The sequence below is a fragment of the Leiobunum rupestre genome, chromosome 10 (assembly GCF_980474605.1).
Source record: "Leiobunum rupestre chromosome 10, qqLeiRupe1.1.hap1, whole genome shotgun sequence".
Taxonomy (NCBI): Eukaryota; Metazoa; Arthropoda; class Arachnida; order Opiliones; family Sclerosomatidae; genus Leiobunum; species Leiobunum rupestre.
Window position 1 is genome coordinate 42,144,155 of NC_143393.1, and position 23,349 is coordinate 42,167,503.

At 37.0% G+C, this 23,349-nt stretch overlaps 1 protein-coding gene across 2 annotated transcripts in view; it reads right to left on the reverse strand.

Moving 5' to 3' along the window:
* Positions 1–1,384: 1,384 nt before the first annotated feature.
* LOC149925925 (cytochrome P450 18a1-like) overlaps positions 1,385–23,349 on the reverse strand; it is a 52,905-nt gene continuing 30,940 nt past the window's right edge. The window contains exons 7-9 of one of the 2 annotated variants that reach the window (XM_090159892.1): positions 12,930–13,185; positions 7,295–7,482; positions 1,385–2,958 (exon numbers count right to left, since the gene is read on the reverse strand). In XM_090159892.1, the coding sequence (XP_090016018.1) occupies positions 2,780–2,958; positions 7,295–7,482; positions 12,930–13,185 (623 nt within the window). In that variant the 3' untranslated portion in view covers positions 1,385–2,779. Of the gene's footprint in view, positions 2,959–7,177; positions 7,216–7,294; positions 7,483–12,929; positions 13,186–23,349 lie in introns of those variants that run through there. The other variant, XM_090159893.1, reaches the window with a different exon arrangement.

The following is a 23,349-nucleotide window of genomic DNA, read 5'->3' on the forward strand; positions in this document are numbered from 1 at the left end:
AGTTGGAGGGGGCAAAGTGAAACCAAAAGGGGTCTGGAGAATGGTTTGGAATTTTTAATGGAGTGAAGCTTCTCCGAATGCATTTGTAGATTTTTCTACTATATACATTGGCGGGAAAGACTGAAATTTAAACACAGTTGAGGTTCTATAAGCTTTATATGCTTTGAAAATGATAATTTGAACCTTGCGAAGATTTCAACTGACCAAAAGGTTGGAGAGGGCAATAACATTAGTTGCCCCTCCCAGTAAAATTCTAGGGAGGGGCATTGCCCCCCTTGCCCCCCCCCCTGGTTCCTACGCCCCTGCTAGGTGGCGTAAGGGAGCTAGATTCTGCAAGGTAGCGTCTAAGATCTGGCGTTTGCTACAGACCAATTTAAAGGTCATAAGAACGTTTTTTTCTTAAACAAACTTATTAAAATATAAGCAAACGAAAATTATATTAAAATGCAAGTATCAATATTTATAAATTCAAATTTACGAATAACGATGAGGAAAAACTAATAGCGCCTGCTTTAACAGCTACCTATCTAGGTTTCAGTGGCTAACGAAAGGGGGCGTAGCGATAGTTTTCGCTTGCGAACAAAAGACGTAGCTATACCATCGATCGACAACTAGCGGTTTCTTTTCTGAAGTGTAATTTTTCAAGGAAAACGGATGTTCACTTCAGGCATTATGTCATTTGGAACGGCCAAGCTTTTCCAAATATGGCCTTTTTCCGTATCAAAAGATTAACAAGACGTTCAATATACTAACACGTACCTTTTTTGTCTTGAAAAAATAGCTTTTGACCCAAAACGTTGGAAAGAAAAATAACGCCAGGTGTTTGGGTTTGAATTTTTGCCGCCATTTTAGGGGCTGTCGCCAGCGCCCCTAACCCCGTATGAGCGATTTGCGAACTATCCTAAAGGCCCAAACACACATACGGTTTGCAAGCGATTTCGCCTGTGAATTTTCGCGCACGCGCCCATGGGCCATGACTTCCATTCTATTTAAGTCACGCGACGCGACGCGATTTGCTAGCGAAATTTCGCGCGCGAAGGCTATGTGTGCATCCAACTATAGTCTTAAGTCTCTTATAACTGGAACGCGCCGCGCGTGCAAAACAAAGCGCGCGCTTTTCGATTTCCCGAAATTTCTTTATTTTATTAAAAATTAACCACTCAATATTTTTTGATGCGGTTTTCGCCATAAATTTTAGTTTTTAATGGGCTATACGGCTATCTAACTGGTTAAAGCTTGACCGTTCCCCTTTAAGTCTACGAAAAAATAATGAGCTTAATAACGAGGATGTGCTTACGGTGTCGCATTAGCGCATTAAAGAATGCCATCTGGTGGCAATGGCAAGTACCTCTAACAATTGTAAGACAAAAAAAACAAATCATACTTATTGTTATTACAAGGATTACCATTTATGGTTCGTACGATAAAAACAATATACAAGTTACAAAAGTAGTAAAATATTGATTTCATATTACAGATAATAAAATTATGTCCATAAGTGTTCTAGTTACTGATAGTTATAAATTCGTACCTCTAGCGAGGAAAATAGGTAACTCACTACGACGACGAAGCATTAGGCCTATTGATTATTTTAGAAATAGCTCTCAGTAAAAATTAACTGGCGGAAGCTAAAAAACTGACACACTTATGCGAAACATAATTATGAACTTACGTCGATACGTATAAAAAAGAAAACAACATACATTTATAATCAAGAATATATTCAGATTAGCAGAGAATATGCAAGCCTCATGACTCCCTTCATCGCGCGTTGTCTTTAGCGTTTACCCACTTCCTGCCGGCACTCCGAAACCATTAGCTCCATAGTTACCATGCTTACCAACAATAGATAGCGCCTTACTGCGACCCATGGTGACTGATTTTTCGGAGGCCAACAGCCGGAAGTGGGTAATCGCATCGTTGACTAGGCAGTCAATCGGAAAACTCTATGAAATCGAATCTAGGGTACGGACTTGGATTAACTAAACACAGGGATATACCACAGAAGCAAAAAATCGGCGACCAAACGGAAATGGCTAAAGCGCATGCGCGATAAGTAGATCAAGGGGAGAGAGAGAGAGGTAAACGTAAGCATGGCAATTCTCCCTCATAGCAATTAAAACTAAAAATGTTTAGCGATCATACATTTGAGTTGCTATGTATTACACCATCAGAACCAAACAATATAAGCGACCGAGTCAATGGTAAGAACTTCATTACTGAAATTTGTAGTCTGAGAGTATATTAATTAAGATTTTACCAAACTATTTAGGTGAAGATGCACTACTAGTTTGACTTCCGTTTAATCGCCGATTTCATCTGATAGAGGGTTTATAACAATCTTTTCTCCTACATAAGGGAGTTTTCAGCTAGAGCGGTATATCCCTGTGTTTAATAAATCCAAGGTACGGAGTTTTACATTATCTTTGATTAGGCCTAACTGGAAGTTTTTGCGTCGATGATAAAAATTCACATTAGGCCTAAGCCTTAGCTTACACTAACGTGTATAACGGCACGTATTTCAACTTTAGGACGTACAAACGTTTTTACGCGTATAAAGAAAAACACATTATGACGCGCGTTATTGGAAAAACAATTTTTACGGAGATTTTTTTCGTCGACGCAAAAAAAAAATTGTATTAGGCCTAACGGGGATATTTTGCGTCAACGATCGCTGTATTATGGAGTTCTATATTATCTTTTGGTGTAATCGCGTCCACACATTCTCCGTTAACCCGAAGCATTCTTGGTATAATATAAAGTGGGAGGGTGAATTGGTTTAAGTCCTGGCTGTGTATCTGAGTCTGGTATCGAGTAACTGAAGAGAGATGCCCAGTTCCTCCTCGAAAGTAGGCGGCTTGCCATCAATGGTCGATATGTTAAAGCGTTGCAGGACCGAAGCGAGATACATGTAGACTTCCACGTACGCCAAAGTCTCTCCGGGACAGGAGCGCCGACCTGGAAGAACAGGATGAGCTATACTCTCGGGTTCGAGTCACTTGCCATCGGCGGCGAAAGAACAGGGACGGGTAAAGTCCCCGTCTGTAAGTGTAAGAACGCGAAACGGCGCGGACGTGCGGAGAAGCCTACCATCTTTCATCAACGCGGTGCCAAGCTCTCTATTTATGACAATAGGGGAAGGGGGGTGGAATTTCTTTTCTTATTTCATCTCAAACAATATTTACAAGCATGAGGAGAATTCAGAAATATTGATTTCAACCAAGTACCAGACACGAGGAGTAATATTTTTTGCCCTCGAAATTTTCTGAATAATGTATTTTTTTACTTCATTGGGTGCTCGTTTGTAGCATCGTTGGCGTAAGTCGTACCGAAGCCCTGCCTCAAAACGACCGCCATGACATCATTTCACGTCACGGTCACGGATAAGTCGCAAAACGCTACACGATCCCGCGAAATAATCACTCGACCACCATGGGCGTGTTAATGTCATGGCCGACCTAAACGCGTTACCATGGCTACGAATGCAGGCCACACCCACGCGCAAGTTTCGAATTCACTACTCCTACAGTATTGGGTCTAACAGGCGTATTCGGGCATTTAGGTCGTAAGATGTGCCATATATGGTCGTAAGACAATTATGTTACATATATGTAACATAATTGTCTTACGACCTAAAATGCCTGAATACGCCTGTTAGACCCAATAATGTAGGAGTAGTGAATTCGAAACTTAATCGTGGGTGTGTCCTGCATTCGTAGCAGGACAAAGTATGACATTTCTATTCTTCCAACGCTTTTTTTTAATGATAGTCTTTTCAGCCAATAAATGCGTAAATTGTTAATGACTGCCTATCACTAACGGAAGTCCTTCAATGTCATACTTATGTGTATTATGTTACTTATTTGTTACCAGGGTTGGCACTTTATTGATTTTTTTTTTATAAAAATCAAATCAATCCATTTTTATTTTTATTTAAATCGGATTGTTTTGATTTTTTGAATTTAATTAATGGCTCTTTTCCTGTATAATTACCGGCTGTTTTACTTTTATCAGTTAGCTAATCTCGAATTAAATTAAATATTAATTAAATTCAATTACTATTTAATATTTTAGTTTGCTCAGATTTTCTATGTAGATTAATATTTTAAGAACTTATTTTTTGCCATTTTTTATTCCGACATTTAAATACATTGTGTGCTTTAAATCAATTTTAAATACACTCACTTGATTTAAATCAGCCAACCCTGTTTGTTACGGGTATTATCGGGCGGAAATTGAATTTGTAAATTGGGCATTTAAAAAAAAAACAACACTTAATGTTGGTATTTCATTATATAAATATAATTTAAGATATAATTAGGATATTAAGATATGTCGATATTTTATGTACTTTAATCAGAAGTAACTAATTAATGTGATCAAAGTAGATAAAATATCGTCATTATTTTGACATCGCAATTGAAATTTATACAATGAAATACCAATATTAAGGCTTGTTTTGCAGCTCTATAAATATTTTTAAATTATCAATTTCCAAATTCAATCTGCCACGAAAATATCAGTAACAAAAAAAGAAAACTAATATGACACCCCAGGGTTATTTATTTATTTATAAACATTAATAACGCCTAGTCGTAACTTTGAAGTATTCCCAGAATATTTTGTAAAATATGGAAATCTTAGAAGAAACAAGTTGGCAAGCTAAAATATACCTCTCCTCGGAAGAGCTTTTAATTTTCAGTGAAGCGTAACTATATCCGTGGTTCTGCGGTAGAACGCTCACCTGTCGTGCAAGAGGGCTCGGGTTCGAATCCCGGCCGATTAAAAAATTATACTACACCCAATGACGAAAAGAGGGCGCTTTTGGAAAAACCTTTTCCCTGATTCTAAGAAACTGGGTACGCAGTGATTACCCTTTGCCCCGAAAATGCGAACGCGTTCGCAGGCCAGACAGACAGACACGGTGGTTGTATAACCCCTCCTTGGGTACAAAGTCCCCTCGGAGAGGTAAAAATGCGTGAATATATTTGTTATTCCAAATAAAATAAAGTTTCGCAACTACTTCGTTAAAATAGAGCTAATACCCAAGGCACCACCTTCGACCACATAAGCAATGTTGCTTGTGCGTGATGAAGTAACAGGTGGCCGGGTTACAATGCGTAGGAGGGTGGTGGCAAGCCCTTCATGCCACGCAAGCCAACAGCTCCCTACACTAACTATTACCGTTAACCTCAGCAAGTGTTTATGGGAAGAGGAAACCGAAAATCTCGGTGGAAAACCCCTTTAACCAGTGGGGAGAGAACTTACAAACTCTACGAAGAAGGAGTGGTTCCGGATTTTCACCCAGTGCCACTAGCTGGTATCGAACCCGGCTCCTCTTGCTGCGAGGCTAAAGTGCTAACCACTCAGCCACCTTGTAAATTAGAATTGATATTTTTTTTCAAGTATAGGGATATGTATAACTCTCCTCTAGGTAGATTAATTAAAAATAACAATTGAAACATCTCTCCATTACCCGAGACAGATCGAACTACAAAGGTTGGGTGTATTTTTAGCGGATTTAGCCTGTCCGTCCCACGCGGAATGAAAAATAATATTTCAGCCTTGGGGGCTTCGTTAAGATTCAAGGAATTCGGATTTCCTAAAAGCATCTTTCTTTCTTAAGGGACGGAACCAATTATACCAAAAACGGATCGAAGCGGCTGAGATCCAACAAACACTCATCCCTTCATTACCATGATCTACTCTTTTTGAATTTTGTGGGCGGAGCTAATTATAATAATAATAATCATCATCATCATCTAGGCTAATAACCAAGGCACCACTCTAGGCCCAAGCCTTTTAATGCCATCAAAACAGGGGGCCGGGTTAAATTTCGCAAATCTTTAATGAGCAATATGTAATAGACGCCATCTGTGTGTAAATAATAGTACTAAATTTACAAACAGTGATATGAATAGCATTACAAATTAATCTCATACGATGATGTTGACATCACCATTTACCAAATTGGGTACCCCGGTTTTAAAAAGTTAATATTATTAAAATAAAAATTATAATTTGAAATATAATTCAAACTAAGTATTAAAATGTAACTAAGATATTTAACTTATAATAACTAATAATTATTATTTATATTAAAGATTTTACATTGCTATCATATCATATAATACATTCCCTTTCAGTTAACAGAGTGCACCATTAATTTGTTATTAGGAGGAGCCTGATGAAAAGTAGTAGATCATGGCACTACACCCCAATGCCACGTTTGCTAGTTCTCATATAAATTCCCTTTCAGTTAACAGAGTGCACCATTAATTTCTTATTAGGAAGAGCCTGATGAAAAGTAGTAGATCATGGCACTACACCCCAATGCTACGTTTGCTAGTTCTCATATAAATTCCCTTTCAGTTAACAGAGTGCACCATTAATTTCTTATTAGGCGGAGCTTGATTAAAAGTAGTAGATCATGGCACTACACCCCAATGCTACGTTTGCTAGTTCTCATATGCATTCCCATTTAGTTAACAGAGTGCACCATTAATTTTTTATTAGGAGGAGCCTGATGAAAAGTAGTAGATCATGGCAGCTAGGAGCAACAAACACAAGGAGAACGCAGCTAGCCTTTAAACACACAGGGTTGTGCACTAATTTCATTGGACGGGCGGGGGCGGAGAAGGCAATTTCCAATTTTTCCCCTTCCTACGGCGGCAGGCGCTAAAGCGTCTAACCAATTAAAACTGTACACAAGAAAATGCACGGCTTCTGACGGGTTGCGGTCTCCTTGTGTGGGGTGCTGTGTTTGTTGCCCCAGATAGCACTACATCCCAATGCTACGCAGTGGCTGGCGCTAGGGGGTAGGCCAGGTAGGCCACTGCCTACCTTAAAATTTCGAAAGGGCCCCAAAATCACCCTATAAGGGGCCCCAAATTGATCTAGAAATGGTCTCAAAATTGTCCCAAGAGATAAAATTATTTATAAATAACAATGAAACAAATGTCGATAATGTATTTAGACATTTTTTAGGTATCTCCTAGTAAATAAAACCAGTTCTGTTATATTTGGACTCGTTTTACTGTTGTTAGAATTTTTTGTTCGTCATGTACATCACTTCTTTATTTTATTGAAGGATTTCGTTGATAAAAGGGGGGTTCCGGGTCGGGGGCCCATTTATTTGGTTTGCCTACCCTCGCGAAAATTCCTGGCGCCGCCACTGATGCTACGTTTGCTAGTTCTCAGTGGCTTAGATCCGTTCTTGATAACAAATGATAAAAGCAAATTGCGAGTGCTGAGGGATGATGAAGAATTTGAAAGAAAATGAGAAAGTGTTTACCCATCGAGAAAGGAATGAAGTATTCGGGTTTATTAACTTTGGTGCCGTCTTCGCTAATGAAGCGCTCTGGTCGGAATTCCATGGGGTCGTCCCACAACAACGGGTCGTGGTGGACCCCCCAAATATTAGGCATAATCACGGTGCCTTTGGCGATCTTGTAGCCCTGAATGGTGTCGTCGTGGGTGCATCTATAATAAAGTGTTATTGGAACAACTGCAAGTTAGCCTTTTCCTAATATACCTTGAACAAATAAACTACTGGACAGGAATATAGTTTGCGCGTTTGGTTTATATAGAGCAGCGCCGCTTGTAGCGCCATGGGGTCAGATATTGGAAATATATCCACCAAAATATTGAATACCTGAGTAAAATAAGAGTTATCTAACGGTTTTAGGACGTGCTTTGTATTTGGGTGGAAATGTTTCGCAATTCCCTCGGTAGGAACGCTAGCGGTCGATGCAATAGCTGGTCCAATAGTTTATTTGTTCAAGAAAGAAATGAATAAAAATATACCAGAACAGAAATATAAAATCGGGGTTATTCAACGTTTAGAGGTTGGCTTGCTATAGCGTTATCCTTATAGCACGGTGGCGCCATCTTGGTTACCTCTTCACCAAGTTTGTTAATTACATTAAGTAAATAATTTTAAATAAATATTTAGTTCAAATAAGGGGACTCACTTTTCCCGATATTTTGACACGGTAGGCGTGGCCTAAATCGGAAGGCTTACTGACGTACATCAGCCGCTTTGAAGCGACTCAAGAATTCTGTTCAACTATCACAGCGAGTTGGGGCTTAGGGGCAGGTTAGGAGTCAGTACGTGCGAGAAATTTAGCTTAGGCCTAGTTCATTAAATGAAATGGATTCCAATAAATTTTAATAAAAAACCTCAGCCATACGCGGTTTTACTTTACTTAACACAATGATTAATTACCATTACTTAAACATTTAAAGGCCCAATTTCAAAAAATAAAAGGTCTAAAACTTACTAAGCCTCATCATTTAACTGACAACAACGGCGCCATTTTGTCAAAATTGAACGTGAACGCTGCAGCTTCTCCACGAAACTACGCCGGAAATCGACTTCAGCGACGCCAAGTTTGTCCACATTGAACTAAAATTAACCGTGATTTTCCTATTCCCGCCTGAACTGTGAATCCCCTTAGATTCTTGGTCCATGCTTTCACCCAGGTGGGGGGAGGGGGGGAATGTCTAGCACTCGTTTCTATTATTGGTGTGGCGTTATAATCCAACCTCCTAATAGTTGAATAACCCTGATAAAATATTGCTCTTAGGTCACAAGACACAGATTTATTAGTACAGTCTTCGCACATGACGTAAGAGCTAAGTTATAACAATAAGGCCTCGTTACTTTATAGAAATACCTATTGAAACAGCAGACGATCTTCTCTTTATGAAATTTGCCAGACTAATAATTATTTGGAAAACGGAGGACACGCGACGGCCCGATCCGTGTTTGGACAGTACTAAATCAGAGCCGCTATAATTAAAGCCTACCACTAAAACGCCCCAATATTTTTTTCTTCGTATGACGTTCTAACAGCTACTGGCTACACTATTTCGAGACCCAAACTTCTAGAAACCTGCAGACATTCACGTTTGTAAAGGACCCCACACACGGCCTGTGGAAAAAAAACTATCGGCCAATTTTGTTTAAATTTAAAAATTATGTACTACCGACCACGGTGAACTAATATACGTTTGGATCATTGAACAAAAATAATTTTTTTGGCGCTAGGTGCCTTCGAAAAAACCAATTTTGCCATCGAAAAACATACTGTTAAGTTTCCACGATTAGTATCATCTAGTTTAAAAAAATCTATCTTCGCGAGTCCGACGTTACAATATATTGATTAAAACGTTACACAGCCTATGATATTAACTATTTTTCAAACCACTTTTGAATAACACATCCAAAATGAATTTTAAGGCTAAAGCTGATTACGTGACAATTGTGTAAATTAATAGACGTTAGTAAACAGTCTAACTGTAGTATTTCTTCTCGTTATTATATTAAATGATGATTTATAGCTATAGAAATATTTAGGATTTTACCTTTGAAAAAAGGGATCCGCAAACTACATTACATTGGCGGAGCATTAATTAAAATTATCTAAGCGATAGCTATGACCATGGTTTATCTACACAACTTAGAATTCAAAAGCGATGTATGGGGACGTTTACGAACTGCAAGCCCGCGACCAAGATAATTATGGCGCTCGACGCACCATCTATCAATGAAGTGTTGAATTTTTTTCTTAAAAATTCGCACTGTTTGCGCTTTGGCAATAGAGCCCATTAGTAGCGCCATCTGCATTCTAATTTTAAGTATTGATAATTAATATATAATTTTTAAAGTACGAAAATATTTTATAACAGCTTTAGTGATGATTAAATAATATTTACATTTAAAATAACAGTAATAATAATTATTAATTAGTTATTTCAAGACTTTGTAACAACATTTAATTGAACCAAAACACGCGACGATGAAACTCTGATTAGACTAGAGCGAAGCCAGTAATCTTTCAGGGGGCGAACTGAACTGAAGCGAATGATTAGGGGGAAGAAAAGGTGGATGGCAGCTACTATTAAGTAAAAGACTAAATCTAAATAGGAAAATAATAATTAAAAGAAATACTACTATTAAACTCTTTACTAACGTCTAATCACTTAAGCAATTGTCACGTACCCAGCTTTAGCCTTAAAATCATTTTGGATGTGTAATTCAAAAATGATATGAAAAAAAGTCGATATCATATGCTGTGTAACGTTTTAATCAATACATTGTAACCTCGGACTCGCGAAAAAAGAATTTTTTTAAACTAGATGATACTAATCATGGAAACTTAACAGTATGTTTTTCAATGGCAAAATCGTTTTTTTCGAAGGTACCTAGCGGCAAAACAAATAATTTTTGTTCAATGATCCAAACGTATATTAGTTCACCGTGGTCGGTAGTACATCATTTTTAAATTTCAACAAAATTGGCCGAAAGTTTTTTTTCCATAGGCCGTGTACGGGGTCCTTTCCGTGCGGTGCTAAAACTGTCAAATTATAGTTCTGAGAGTTACAATAAAGTTAGCCTACTCTTCTGACGTCATCATCGAAAAGTGGAAGTTTCCCTTTCACGCCCTGCCTTAGAGTTACTACCGCCAGCTTATCCAAATTTCTCACCAATACCACCATAAGTAACAAATAATATAAGTATGACAGTTAGATGCTAATTTCTGATCTAATCTTTTTTCGACACTGATATTCTCGCCCTTCTGCGACTTGGACTTGCAACTGAGTAGGATATTATCGTTCTTGGTAGTAGCATGTGTAACGTAATCACTCATAAGTATGCAAGAAAGGTATTTTCTTTAATGAAACCTTGTTCACCGGATATGACGGAAATTACGTCACTTCAAACTCCGTGACGAAATACGCGTCATCAACTCTATAGAAGGGAAACGGAAGTTAGTGAAGTTGATTTTGAGAACGCGCAGAATTCCTCGTGCGTTTTTGGTTTTTGCGATCTACAATTTAGCTCGTGCCTCGCGATCATGAGATTTAGTTTCCATGGTAACCTTTTCAATAGTGCTAGAATTATAAGAATTTTCAATTTTTGGGTTCACTTATTGAAATTTCCATGTGAAACAAGGTCTCATTCAAAGGCATACTTATGAGTGATTATGTAACATATGGTAGTAGTCATATATATCGACATATTTCTAAAATAGGGAGCTTTGTGTTGAACTAAATCTTGATTGTGCAATAATTACGATTATCAGTTCGGTGACTATGTTTTGCTATAATTAATTGTCATACCTATCGTTAGTGTGTTACTTTCGATTCCACATATGGAACTAAGCTTGGGCTAAAGGGATTCTTTGTCAATTTTTTTGTAATTTCATCGTTAGAAAATTCAACACTTTATAAAATTGGAAAATAATTGCGAATTTGATAAAACCGGGTACTCACGAGAAACACTTGTGTTTAGACAATATATTGGGCGTAGGAGCATTTTTTTAATTAATTTGGCGTTCCACCCCTTGCTACCCCACGGTTGAGAGACCCCTGACCCCCATTCTCGTATAACCGGGGTTGAGGTAATTCAATCAGGTACCCTGTTTAGAAATAGTAGATAATGTTAAAACACGCGAATAAGTAGAGTAGTCCATAATGAAAAGGGTCTAAAAGAAATTTTAACGGTACATAAATAAATAAATAAATGGAGAATTCTGAATATCCAGTAGAAGAACATGTTTGAAGCGAATAAATTTAGCACTGAATAGCCAGAATAGGTACATGTTTCAAGCTAATAAAATTAGCACTCTGAATAGCCAGCATAGGTACATGTTTCAAGCGAATAAAATTAGCACTCTGAATAGCCAGAAAAGGTAATGTTTCCAGCTATTAAACTTAACATTCTGAATAACCAGCAAAGGTACTTGTTTCAAGCTAATAAACTTAACATTCTGAATAACCAGCAAAGGTACTTGTTTCAAGCGAATAAATTTAGCACTCTGAATAGCCAGAAAAGGTACATGTTTCAAGCGAATAAATTTATCCCTCTGAATAGCCAGCAAAGGTACATGTTTCAAGCTAATAAACTTAGCATTCTGAATAACCAACAAAGGTACATGTTTCAAGCGAATAAATTTATCCCTCTGAATAGCCAGCAAAGGTACATGTTTCAAGCGAATAAATTTATCCCTCTGAATAGCCAGCAAAGGTACATGTTTCAAGCGAATAAATTTATCCCTCTGAATAGCCAGCAAAGGTACATGTTTCAAGCGAATACATTTATCCCTCTGAATAGCCAGCAAAGGTACATGTTTCAAGCGAATAAATTTATCCCTCTGAATAGCCAGCAAAGGTACATGTTTCAAGCGAATAAATTTATCCCTCTGAATAGCCAGCAAAGGTACATGTTTCAAGCGAATAAATTTAGCACAATGAGGAGATATATAGGCCTAGTATATACTTCTGGATTTAGTATTGTCTAAACATATCGAAACACAAGCGTTTCATCGTCGTGTAGCCGGTTATACATTAGGTGGGTTTTTTTTCGCCTGTTCTGGGTTTTTAGAGCAGGTTCAAAAGTGTAGCCCTATGACGTCATTTTACTCCAATTCTAACTTGACGAAACAAACCGAGTTGGAGTAAGAAGGGAGTAGTTAGAGGTTAAAGGTTATATATTTCTTTTGTTTTTAAGATGGAGACCGGTGGTGAGATCATCAATATAGGACCCATTTTTCTTATTTGTTTAATAATAATAATAATCAGCTAGGCTAATACCCGAGACACCACCTAAGGTCTAAGTCATCAAGCAACTTTTAATCTTAGCCCGAGAACAGGCGAATAAAACGTTTTAGGGTAAAAAGTTTACACTTTTTGTCCTGGGACAGGCGAAAAAAACCACCTAATGTATCCGTCGAGAATGGCCCGCTTATAAAAGATGTCGTCTGCTACGATGGCGTAAGCCTACGTGATTTAGAAAATAAAAACCCCGGGTTGGCACCTCTTGAAGTAGATATATATATATACGTCGATTGAGAGGTGAGAGGCTAAAGTAGAGCTATTGGAAAAGAAAGATATAGATTTGAAAGTGGATAAAGTGGGCTTACTCCCTGACGATTCCGAGGGGGATGAGTCCGCGCCATCTCAGTACTTCCAGGACGGTGGCAAAGGTCAGAGGGGTCCTGGATTGATCGTCCATCGACGGCACCCGTTCCCGGCCGACGACCTCGTCAATTTCCGCCTGGATCCTCCTCTGGTATTCCGGGAAGGCCGTCATGATTTTCATGCACCACTCCAAGCAAGTTCGAGAGGCTTCGCTTCCCGCTCCGAACATGGTCCGTATATTCCCTTTCAAAAAACGTGCTGTTCCGACGGTGCCGCCATCAGACGCCAAACGCGAGAGTGATTTATAAGCGACCCGGATTGGTGTCGAACAAAGTAAAGGAGAAAAGAAGCGGGAGGGAGGAGAGAGCAAAATTAGATTTTTTAGACAAGGCTTAAAGATACACTTTCAACTTCCAAGAAGCCTTTGGAATCTTAATCGAGAGACTATATTTCAACAAGTTGACAAAAGGCAAAATAAAGTCCGGCGCTTACGACGCCATCTACATTCGTGAAATTGAACATTGGTGAGAATAGCACGGTAATGATATTTTAATAATAATTTAATTCTTAATTTTAAGTGAATATTAATTTAATTCTTAATTTTAAGAGAATATTAATTTAATTCTTAATTTTAAGTGAATATTAATTTAATTCTTAATTTTAAGAGAATATTAATTTAATTCTTAATTAACATCAATTTAATTCTTCATTTTAAGTGAATATTAATTTAATTCTTTATTTTAAGAGAATATTAATTTAATTCTTAATTAACATCAAATTAATTCTTGATTAAATATTAATTTAATTCTTGATTAAATATTAATTTAATTCTTGATTAATATTAATTCAATTCTCGATTAAATATTAATTCAATTCTTGATTAAATATTAATTTAATTCTTGATTAAATATTAATTTAATTCTTGATTAAATATTAATTTAATTCTTGATTAAATATTAATTTAATTCTTGATTAATATTAATTCAATTCTCAATTAAATATTAATTCAATTCTTGATTAAATATTAATTCAATTCTTGATTTAATATTAATTTAATTATTGATTAAATAATAATTTAATTCTTGATTAAATATTAATTTAAATCTCAATTTAATCTTAATTTATTTCATAATTTAAATCTTAATTGATTTCTTAATTTAAATCTTAATTTATTTCATAATTGAATATTAACTTATTTCAAATTTAAAACTTAATTGATTTCATAATTTAAATCTTAATTTAATCTTGATTTAGTCTTAATTTAAATCTTGATTTAGTCTTAATTTAAATCTTAATTTAATCTTAATTTAGTCTTAATTTAAATCTTAATTTATATCATATTTTAAATCTTAATTTAATCCTAATTTATTTCTTATTTAATATTACTTTAATCCTAAAATTACTAATTAAGATTAATGTCCCATTTTACTAGATAGAGGGCTCCCTATTCCTAGATCAGACAGCGGCGAAGCGACGGAGGCCTCAATATTATTTTATACGCTGGAAGACAGTTGGTAGATATCCAAGAGTGGCTCTGCCTTGGGTAAAACGAAATTTCCGAAATTTGTCCCTTTATCAGAGTATAATTCTGAAATCCAACAACATTAACCCCGACAACGGGTCGTAAATAGACCTAAGCAAATGTTATCCAAATTTCAAAGAGGTTGCTTTCCAAAAAAAAAGTTAACTTTGTATGTTAAAATATTCTCCGATTATTCTACGGATTTTCTTCTTTAGAGAAATATCCGAATTTATAGAACTTGAGCTCGGTTTTTATTATTCCATGAAACCGAAAAATAGTTCTTGGATTTTTTTGAGAAGAGAACAAACATAACTGCTTCTCCTTCTAAGCTCGCATAATCTAGAATCGTGATATTTTTAAAGTTAAGAGACAGAAAATAATAATAATTTGAAAGGGGCCCAAAAAAAACAATAGATTAAATTCTAATTCAAAGGGCGAGTCTGATTTTGGGGTGAAAGAAATTATAAAAAAAAAACTTTAAAAATCCGCCTTTTTAAAGTAACGAAAAGAAAATGATAAAATTGTATACCCCCTTCCCTCGGACGTAAACCTCATATCGGAATTTCACGCCATCTATAGGAGAATTCCGTCGGGACGTAACTCTTGACCTAAATGTATAAATCGCTGGCTTCGGGCCAAACGCTTTCATTCATCCGAAGTTTAGAAATCGCGGCGCGCAGAGTTATCTTCGCAGTTTGGTAGTCATTTCGGAAACAGCGCGACTTGGCCGAGATTTAATAGATGGCGTGACAAACTTAACAATGTCCCAAGAGAGCCCTGGTCTCTTCTTGCTAAAATGTACGGGATTCTTTCGTAATTTGGACACTGGCACGTCTATCCTCGTTTAAAATTGGGCTCAAATCATAAGCTAAGGTCTTCCCTGATAACGGAAGTCAATAGTCCTTCTGGGTACTTTCAAGGGCTTGATGGAAATTATTTCTCGCCCACCTTCGGGGAAATTTCCGGGGGGTTTGTCCGAAGGTAGGGGTCAAAAGGGGTTTACCGTACGCTACCTTAGAGCAAGAGTCAAGCAAGTCTGAAAAACCCCTATTTGAAAAAAAAACAGTTTGAAGTTCGAAATCTAGCATAATAACAATGATAATCTAATAATGAAAATTGATCAAAATAGAGTGAAAATATATATTGAAAATTTTGTACTGAGTCACCTTAATTTAAAAACACTCAAGGATTCTTATTCTGAATTTCTTTCAATGGTCATGTATCTCGACTTACTTAACTTTTGCTCTCAGGTAGCGAATTTAAACCCAACTCTTCTGATTCAAACCGGATTGAGAACCAGGAAAACCATAATAGTTGTAAGACGCTAGATAACTTGGGCCTAAGGTGGTGCCTTGGGTATTAGCCTAGCTGAATATTATTATTATTATTATTATTATTATTAGATACCGGGCTGATGTGATTGCTTGTAGGAAAACATAGGAAGAAAATTGGAAGAAAATTAATTATACAATAAGAGAAAACGGTTGGTTGTCGAAATTTTTTAAAAGGAGAATAACATTCAAAATAAAGTTGATAACCGTGTTGGGAATAAGTATCTCCAAAAACTAGGACGTTTTAAAGACTTCTAAGGGTAAAATATCAACTATTTTAATTTCTTCAGACTGAGTTAAAATATCGGGTATTATATGAAATTTAATGAAGTTATAGGATAAAAAAGAAAGGACGTTAAATTATAGGAAAAAAATAGGAAAAAATCACGTTGCAAGACGTAAAATTAACATCATCGAGTACTCGGCCTTTTTTGACGTCGAGTACTCGAACTCGACCTTGAATAAGTAATTGGAGAATACTCGTCGATTACCGAGTACCTAAAAATTGCATATTCGGGTACCCGATTACTCGAATAAGCTGCTCTCTAAACTCGTCGAGTATTTGTTTTTTATATCCTCGTTGCTTCAAAGTTCAAAGAGGGGTTTTTACAACTTTTTGTGGGGCAATAAACGGTACCTACAAAGTTGTGGAAACTGTGGTTCATTTAAATTAAAGGAATATTTTTCCGAATTGAAAGTTACTTTATACTCTTTTTCAATTTAATTTCATAATTACTTGAATAAAACCAGCTCCTAATCAAGTACTCGATAACCCGACTCGTTAAAAATATTAATCGAAGTTTTTTTTAGTTACTCGACTCAAATAAAGGAAAGTTTCCCCTTAATCAAGTACTCGATTACTGGATTCGACTTCAATATTACTCGACCCGACTTCAATATTACTCGACCCGACTTCAATATTACTCGACCCGACTTCAATATTACTCGACCCGACTTCAATATTACTCGACCCGACTTCAATATTACTCGACCCGACTTCAATATTACTCGACCCGACTTCAATATTACTCGACTCGACTTCAATATTACTCGACCCGACTTCAATATTACTCGACCCAACTTCAATATTACTCGACCCGACTTCAATATTACTCGACTCGACTTCAATATTACTCGACTCGACTGCAATATTACTTGACTCGAAGTTTAGATGAAAAAAATATTGATAGTCGGTAATCGACTCGATTGCCTAAATATAAATATAAATAAATAGTCTTGTTGAAACGTATTTTGAAAAATTAGCCAATAACATAAACGCAAGGGTATGTACCTCCGTAATGGATAGAGGTAGGTTGCAAAGTTTAAAGGATGAAAAAATTAGCGAATAAGTAGATTAGTCCATTATGAAAAGGGGGTCCGAATTAAAACGTAATAACTTAATTACTTTTAAATTTAAAATTGTCAAAATTATTTTAAGCACTAAACAAGAGGCTGTTCTACACTTAAATATTAATTTTATAAGTTAAAATACAAAATTAAAAGAGTTCAGCTTGAAATAGCGCGAAAGTAGACAATGGCCACTGTAGTCTTCCCCCTTCACAGTTCGGGGAGAGGAATACTTATCAACAAAGATATTTGTAATAAACTTCTGTCGCTACGTACAGAGAACGTGGCTCCTGGTGATTAGCGGGCAGCGTCGGAGAGCATTAGGGCCGGACACTATCTACATCTACCTAGAAATTACGGGTCCAAACTGCGCCAAGACGATAAGTCAGAGAGACGGTTCCCGCGTCTAATCCGCGCGATAAAGAAGGCCGCGAAATAATAATAATAAGTGACCGGTCCGATTCACAGAAGGGGACCAGAAGAATGTCGTTTCCCTCTCTTCGGACGAGTGGTCAGCGAATTGACCCGAATACGTAATTGATTTTCCTTTTCTTGACCCGTTCCCCGAATCGAGACACGACGTGTACGGACTGATTGTCGGTTACGCGACCCGACTGATTCGACAATTAAACGATGTGGATCGTTAGTACACATTTGACTGAAGGGGTCAAATTCGAACAGCCGGTTTTGTCTTATAAATTTAACAGCGTAGATAACTGCAAAATTATGACGGTTTTCATATCGCTGTTGTTTTAAATAGTCGAAAATATTGCTTCACAATGGTCAGCTAGGAGCAACAAACACAACACTCCACACAAGGAGAACGCAACCCGTCAAAAGTCGTGGATTTTCTTGCGTACGTTTTTCATTGGCTAGACGCTTTAAATAGCGCTTGCTGCCGTCGGAAGGGGAAAATTCGGAAATTGTCTTTCTCCCCGCCCGTAAAACGTTCAGCGTAAAGGCTCGTGACGCTCGTCCAATGAAATTCGTACACAACCCTTCGTTCAAAAAAAGGCTGAGCTTTTAAACCCCGCCCACAGTGGCGTCACCGGATACAGTCGTTTGCTTAAAATTTCGCGTCCATAAATATGCTGAGTTCGTTTGATAAGAGAAATTATGGATAAGAAAAACGGGAAAGTTGCGCGTGAAATTAGTTTTAGTTTATCTAAAATAAATTAAGCGAGTGAAGAATTAACCCAAAAGGTTATTGCTAGGTTAGACCTTGATAAGGAAGAAGAAATTTTAAAATCAACCTGACTTAAAATGATGCTAAGCCTAAGTCCGATATGTTACGTAAATGAACTAATGATAGATTCTTAAAATTATCACAAGAGGCGGAAAGAATGGCTTTCAAAAGATACACTTTTGAACTAATCATATTGGTAGAAATGGACATTTTAAAAGCACTTTCTAAACCATAATGAATGTAAAACTTAGGGAGTCTAAAAACGAAACGCAAACATAGACGCAAAATTGACTCGCTGTAACTCCAGAGCGCGAGCGGGATTTTCGCGTCATTTGCTTTCACCTCCGATTGGCTCGTTTAAATAGTCGTTGTGACGTCAATCAGCAGAAAGTCCAGCCTTTTTTTAACAATGTTGGTACCATGGGCGCGTCAAGTTATCGAGATCTAAATTACCGTAAGATTTTGTTCTTGCAAGACAATTTCTTAGTTAAAAGAATTTAAAAAAGTGCCAAGTTGTCTATCAACTTTCTTCGATAAGCTGGATTTGTAAAATAAGTAAAACAACTTTAAGCCTTTTTGGAAATAATAGTTCGAAACGTTGCTTTAATTTTAAAAAAACGACAAAAACAATTACCAATATATTTACCATTTACAAGTCGTTGGAATTCTTCGGCGGAAACCTCAAAATTCTAATTTATTCCCGTCATATCATCTTTTAGAGCTACACCAAATAATTCATTGGCATTCGACGCCATCTTGAATCTTCTTAAAAACTAGTGGTGTGCGAGTACTTGAAAATTGCGAGTACTCGTTATCACTCGGACTCGGACTCGGAATACGTAATTTTATTACTCGCACGGGTACCCGATTCCCACGAAAAGGGTACATAATTACTCGAAGCGGACTCGAGTAAATAGATAATTTGAAAATTACCCGGCGAGTCTAATATTACTCGGCGAGTCCATTATTATTGGGCAAGTCCATTATTTCTCGGCGATTATTTAAACAGCGACAAATAAATTTCAGACGAATTGGCCACGATAACTCGAATTGAACTCGATAAAAATTAGGACTCGAATTGGACTCGTTAAAAACATTCCGGACTCGTATTGGACTCGAAAGCTTTAAACCTAATTCTTTAGGACTCGAGGACTCGATCAAGTCCTTAATATTTGGACTCGAGGACTCGCGAGTCCAAGTTTCTAAGACTCGAGACTCGACTCGAATTTCAAAAAACAGGACTCGCACACCCTTATTAAAAACTACCCCGAAAGCGATCTTGGGAATCTTGCAAGATTTGTGAGATTAAAAGTTCTTGTTTCTGGTTTTGAAAATCGTCAAGTTAGCAAGATCGCAAGAAATCTTGCGTTTCTTGCAAGAAATCTTACTAACTTGACGTACCCCATGTATATAACCTACTGTTCTATATTCGGATTATTTGGGGCTTAATTTTCAGATATCTGAAGGTTATCAGTAAGTCAAATCACGTTAATCTGTTATATTCCCGTTACCCAGTGATCTGATCTCAAAATGTACCTGATTCATTCTCTCAATTAACCGATCTGAACTGATCCGCTGTAATAAATCTCATCAGATTCAGTTAGCCGAGTAGTTATCTGATTTCTACGTTTAGCAAATCAAAACATAAATAAAAATTTTGCAATTAATTTTAATCGAGGGATATTTAAAATCGATAACTGTGAGGCATTTGAAATCTGCTCACCTTCTACTGTCTGTAAGTTTACAATCAATTAAGATTAGTTTCGGATTTAAACTATCTGGTTTGCATTATGACCCGTATCAACTGATCTGATACAATCTGAGCGTAAATACTTAGATAATCTGATAACTGATCAATCTCAACTATTAACTCGGTTCAGATAACACTACCAGTGGCGTAGATAAGGTCTCCGGGGCCCCCGCGAAACCCTTTTGGGGGCCCCCTATAATCAGTAGCGTTAATAAGGGACGAGTGGAGACCCCAGGCTCCATTCTGGGGCCCCTTGAAGCCACTGAACGCTACTGTTATCTGAGATAGACACCGACGCCGCCGATCGTGTTTTTGCGCCGCTGCCGCCGAACGATTTTGAACGGCGCGCCTCCGATGGTTTATAATATTTTTTAACAGGGCTACTAGCTTTTCCGTTGATACCAGTCTCTTTGCGGCTTTAACAAAAATGTAGTTCTTTCTTTATAACATTTCAATTATTACTATGCTAGTGCAAATAGTATTTTCTACGAAATTTCATATTAACGCCGCGCTACGCCGCCGCCACCGGTAAATTTTAGTTTACGTCGGCGCACACTGATCGCGCCGCCGCCGCCGATAGAAAATCACCAGATCACCGCCGCTGGCCAAAATTTCGCGGCGTTGAGAATAGCTTGGAAGCACTAATGGCCAGTGACTTTATGTTTCGTGTGGATAAGAAGGACCGCTTCTATTTGAGCCACGTCCTAAATATTTATCCTAGTCAATTTCTTTAGAACTGGTCGCCCGTAGAAGTGACGACCATACTAACCGCATCTCTTTAATACCAGAAGTGTATAATTCTTACGAGATAAGTATTAATCTCTATATAATTTTTGCTTGAAACCTTGTTGATTTTTAAAAATGTTTGTTGTACATATTAGTACTCGGTGCAGGGCTCCCGCACCAGGTCCCTAAAATACCCAAAAGTCCTTATTTTCTTCAAGGTCCCTAATCTACCCTAAAATCGGGGTTTTTTCGCTGAAGCACCCTTTTTTCGTGAAATTCAGGGAACCCATCGTAGGCTTAAAATATTTTTATAAATCTGCTCAACTGCTCAAGGACTGTTTACAAAGTAGTCAAATCTGAGGATTAACGATAAAATAGTTCGAACATAGTACATAAGGTAGCGCCACAAGCTTAGTAACATTATTAAATTGTAGGATAGAACCTCCCTGTTAGGTTGGAAAATTCAAAAATATATAAATACCAAGTCAGTTTTGGAATTTAGTTTCAAAAAATATGTCAGTTCCTTTTTGGTTCTAATTTTGAAAAAATTTGTCCTATTTTTTTATTTTAAGCAGACTTTTACTATCAGGCAATGACTTGAACCGCCCGAGTGAGCATTTTGACGAATATTTCTACAACAGCCTCTCTAATTAAGATATTTAGAACCGACTTGTAGAGTAATTCAGATAAAGTTTAAGATCTTCTAAAAATGATTTTATTCCGTTTTTTATGATTTTCTTGATTTCACATATTATGACATAAATATATACCACTATTTACCATTATATTCCACTATATACCACTATTTACCCATACTTATCAGTAGTTACCAATATTTACCAATATTTATCACTATATGCCATTTTTTCCCAATATTTACCACTATATACCAACATTTATCATTATTTACCACTATTTACAATTTTTAACCTTTATTTACTATTATTTACCAATATCTACCATTATTTACCATTTCATCCAATATGTATCAATATTTACCACTATTTACCATTATTTACCACTATTTACCATTATTAACCTTTATTTACTATTAGTTACCAATATCTACCATTATTTACCATTTCATCCAATATGTATCAATATTTTCCACTATTTACCACTCTTTACCATTATTTACCACCATTTACCATTATTTACCACTATTTACCACTATTTACCACTATTTACCATTATTAACCTTTATTTACTATTATTTACCGATATCTACCAATATTTACCATTATTTACCATTTCATCCAATATGTATCAATATTTACCACTATTTACCACTCTTTACTACTATTTACCATTATTTACCATTATTTACCATTATTTACCACTATTTACCATTATTTACCAATATTTACCATATCTACCATTATTTACCATGGAGAATATTCGAAATAAAATGGTATTTTCGGAGCACGCGCGGTAAACTTTGAGCAGTGACGCGGTGTATACATCCGCTCAACGGAATCCGCGTCGAGCCTGCGAAGGTACACGAGATATGATAAACTTCTGATGTGATAAACTTCTGATGTGAGCCTCCAAACTGTCGATCCGATTCCTCGATACCTGACTAGAATGATCGGGAATTCGAAGACGGAATAATCGGTAGAAGTCGGAAAGAGAAAGGCGAAGGCAGCGTCTCCTTCAGTTCGTCGACATTCCATCCACAGTTTTGGCTCGCTGTATTTGAGCCGTTCTTTTGTTTGAGGGCTCGGTTGAGAGGAGAGCGATTCAATTACGAGCGGAACGCGTTGCCTCCATAAATTGTTTCCGCCCATACATATTAAAATTCTTTTGACAGCTTGCCTCAAACGAGGGAGAAAAATTACTAGCCGGGTATAATAGAACAAGTTGGCAAGCCAAAATATACCTCTCCTCGGAAGAGTTTTTAATTTTCAGTGAAGCGTAACTGTATCCGTGGTTCTGCGGTAGAACGCTCACCTGTCGTTCAAGAGAGCTCGGGTTCGAATCCCGGCCGATTAAAAAATTATACTACACCCAATGACGAAAAGAGGGCGCTTTTGGAAAAACCTTTTCCCTGATTCTAAGAAACTGGGTACGCAGTGATTACCCGAAAACAGACAGACAGACAGACAGACAGACAGACAGACACGGTGGTTATATAACCCCTCCTAGGGTACAAAGTCCCCTCGGAGAGGTAAAAATCTTCGCCGCATACCGCAATCAAAGCCAACCCGGAAATTTCCTATTTTGGAAAATCATAAATGCGAGGATGAAAGCGGCCAAATTTAGGTTTCTTTTACGATTGCATTTTTTCCCAAAAGGGTTTTGTTTTTATAACGGTATTATATAAGATTAGAATTTTCCGAATATTTGAATATAGACAACGCAATTATAAGGAAATATTAAATTATTAAAGGGGAACGGTCAAGCTTTAACCAGTTAGATAGCCCTATAGCCCGTTAAAAACTAAAATTTATGGCGAAAACCGCATCAAAAATGATTGTGTGGTTAATTTATAATAAAATAAAGAAATTTCGGGAAATCGAAAAGCGCGCGTCCGCCGTGACACCTGGTGAGACAGAAAAAC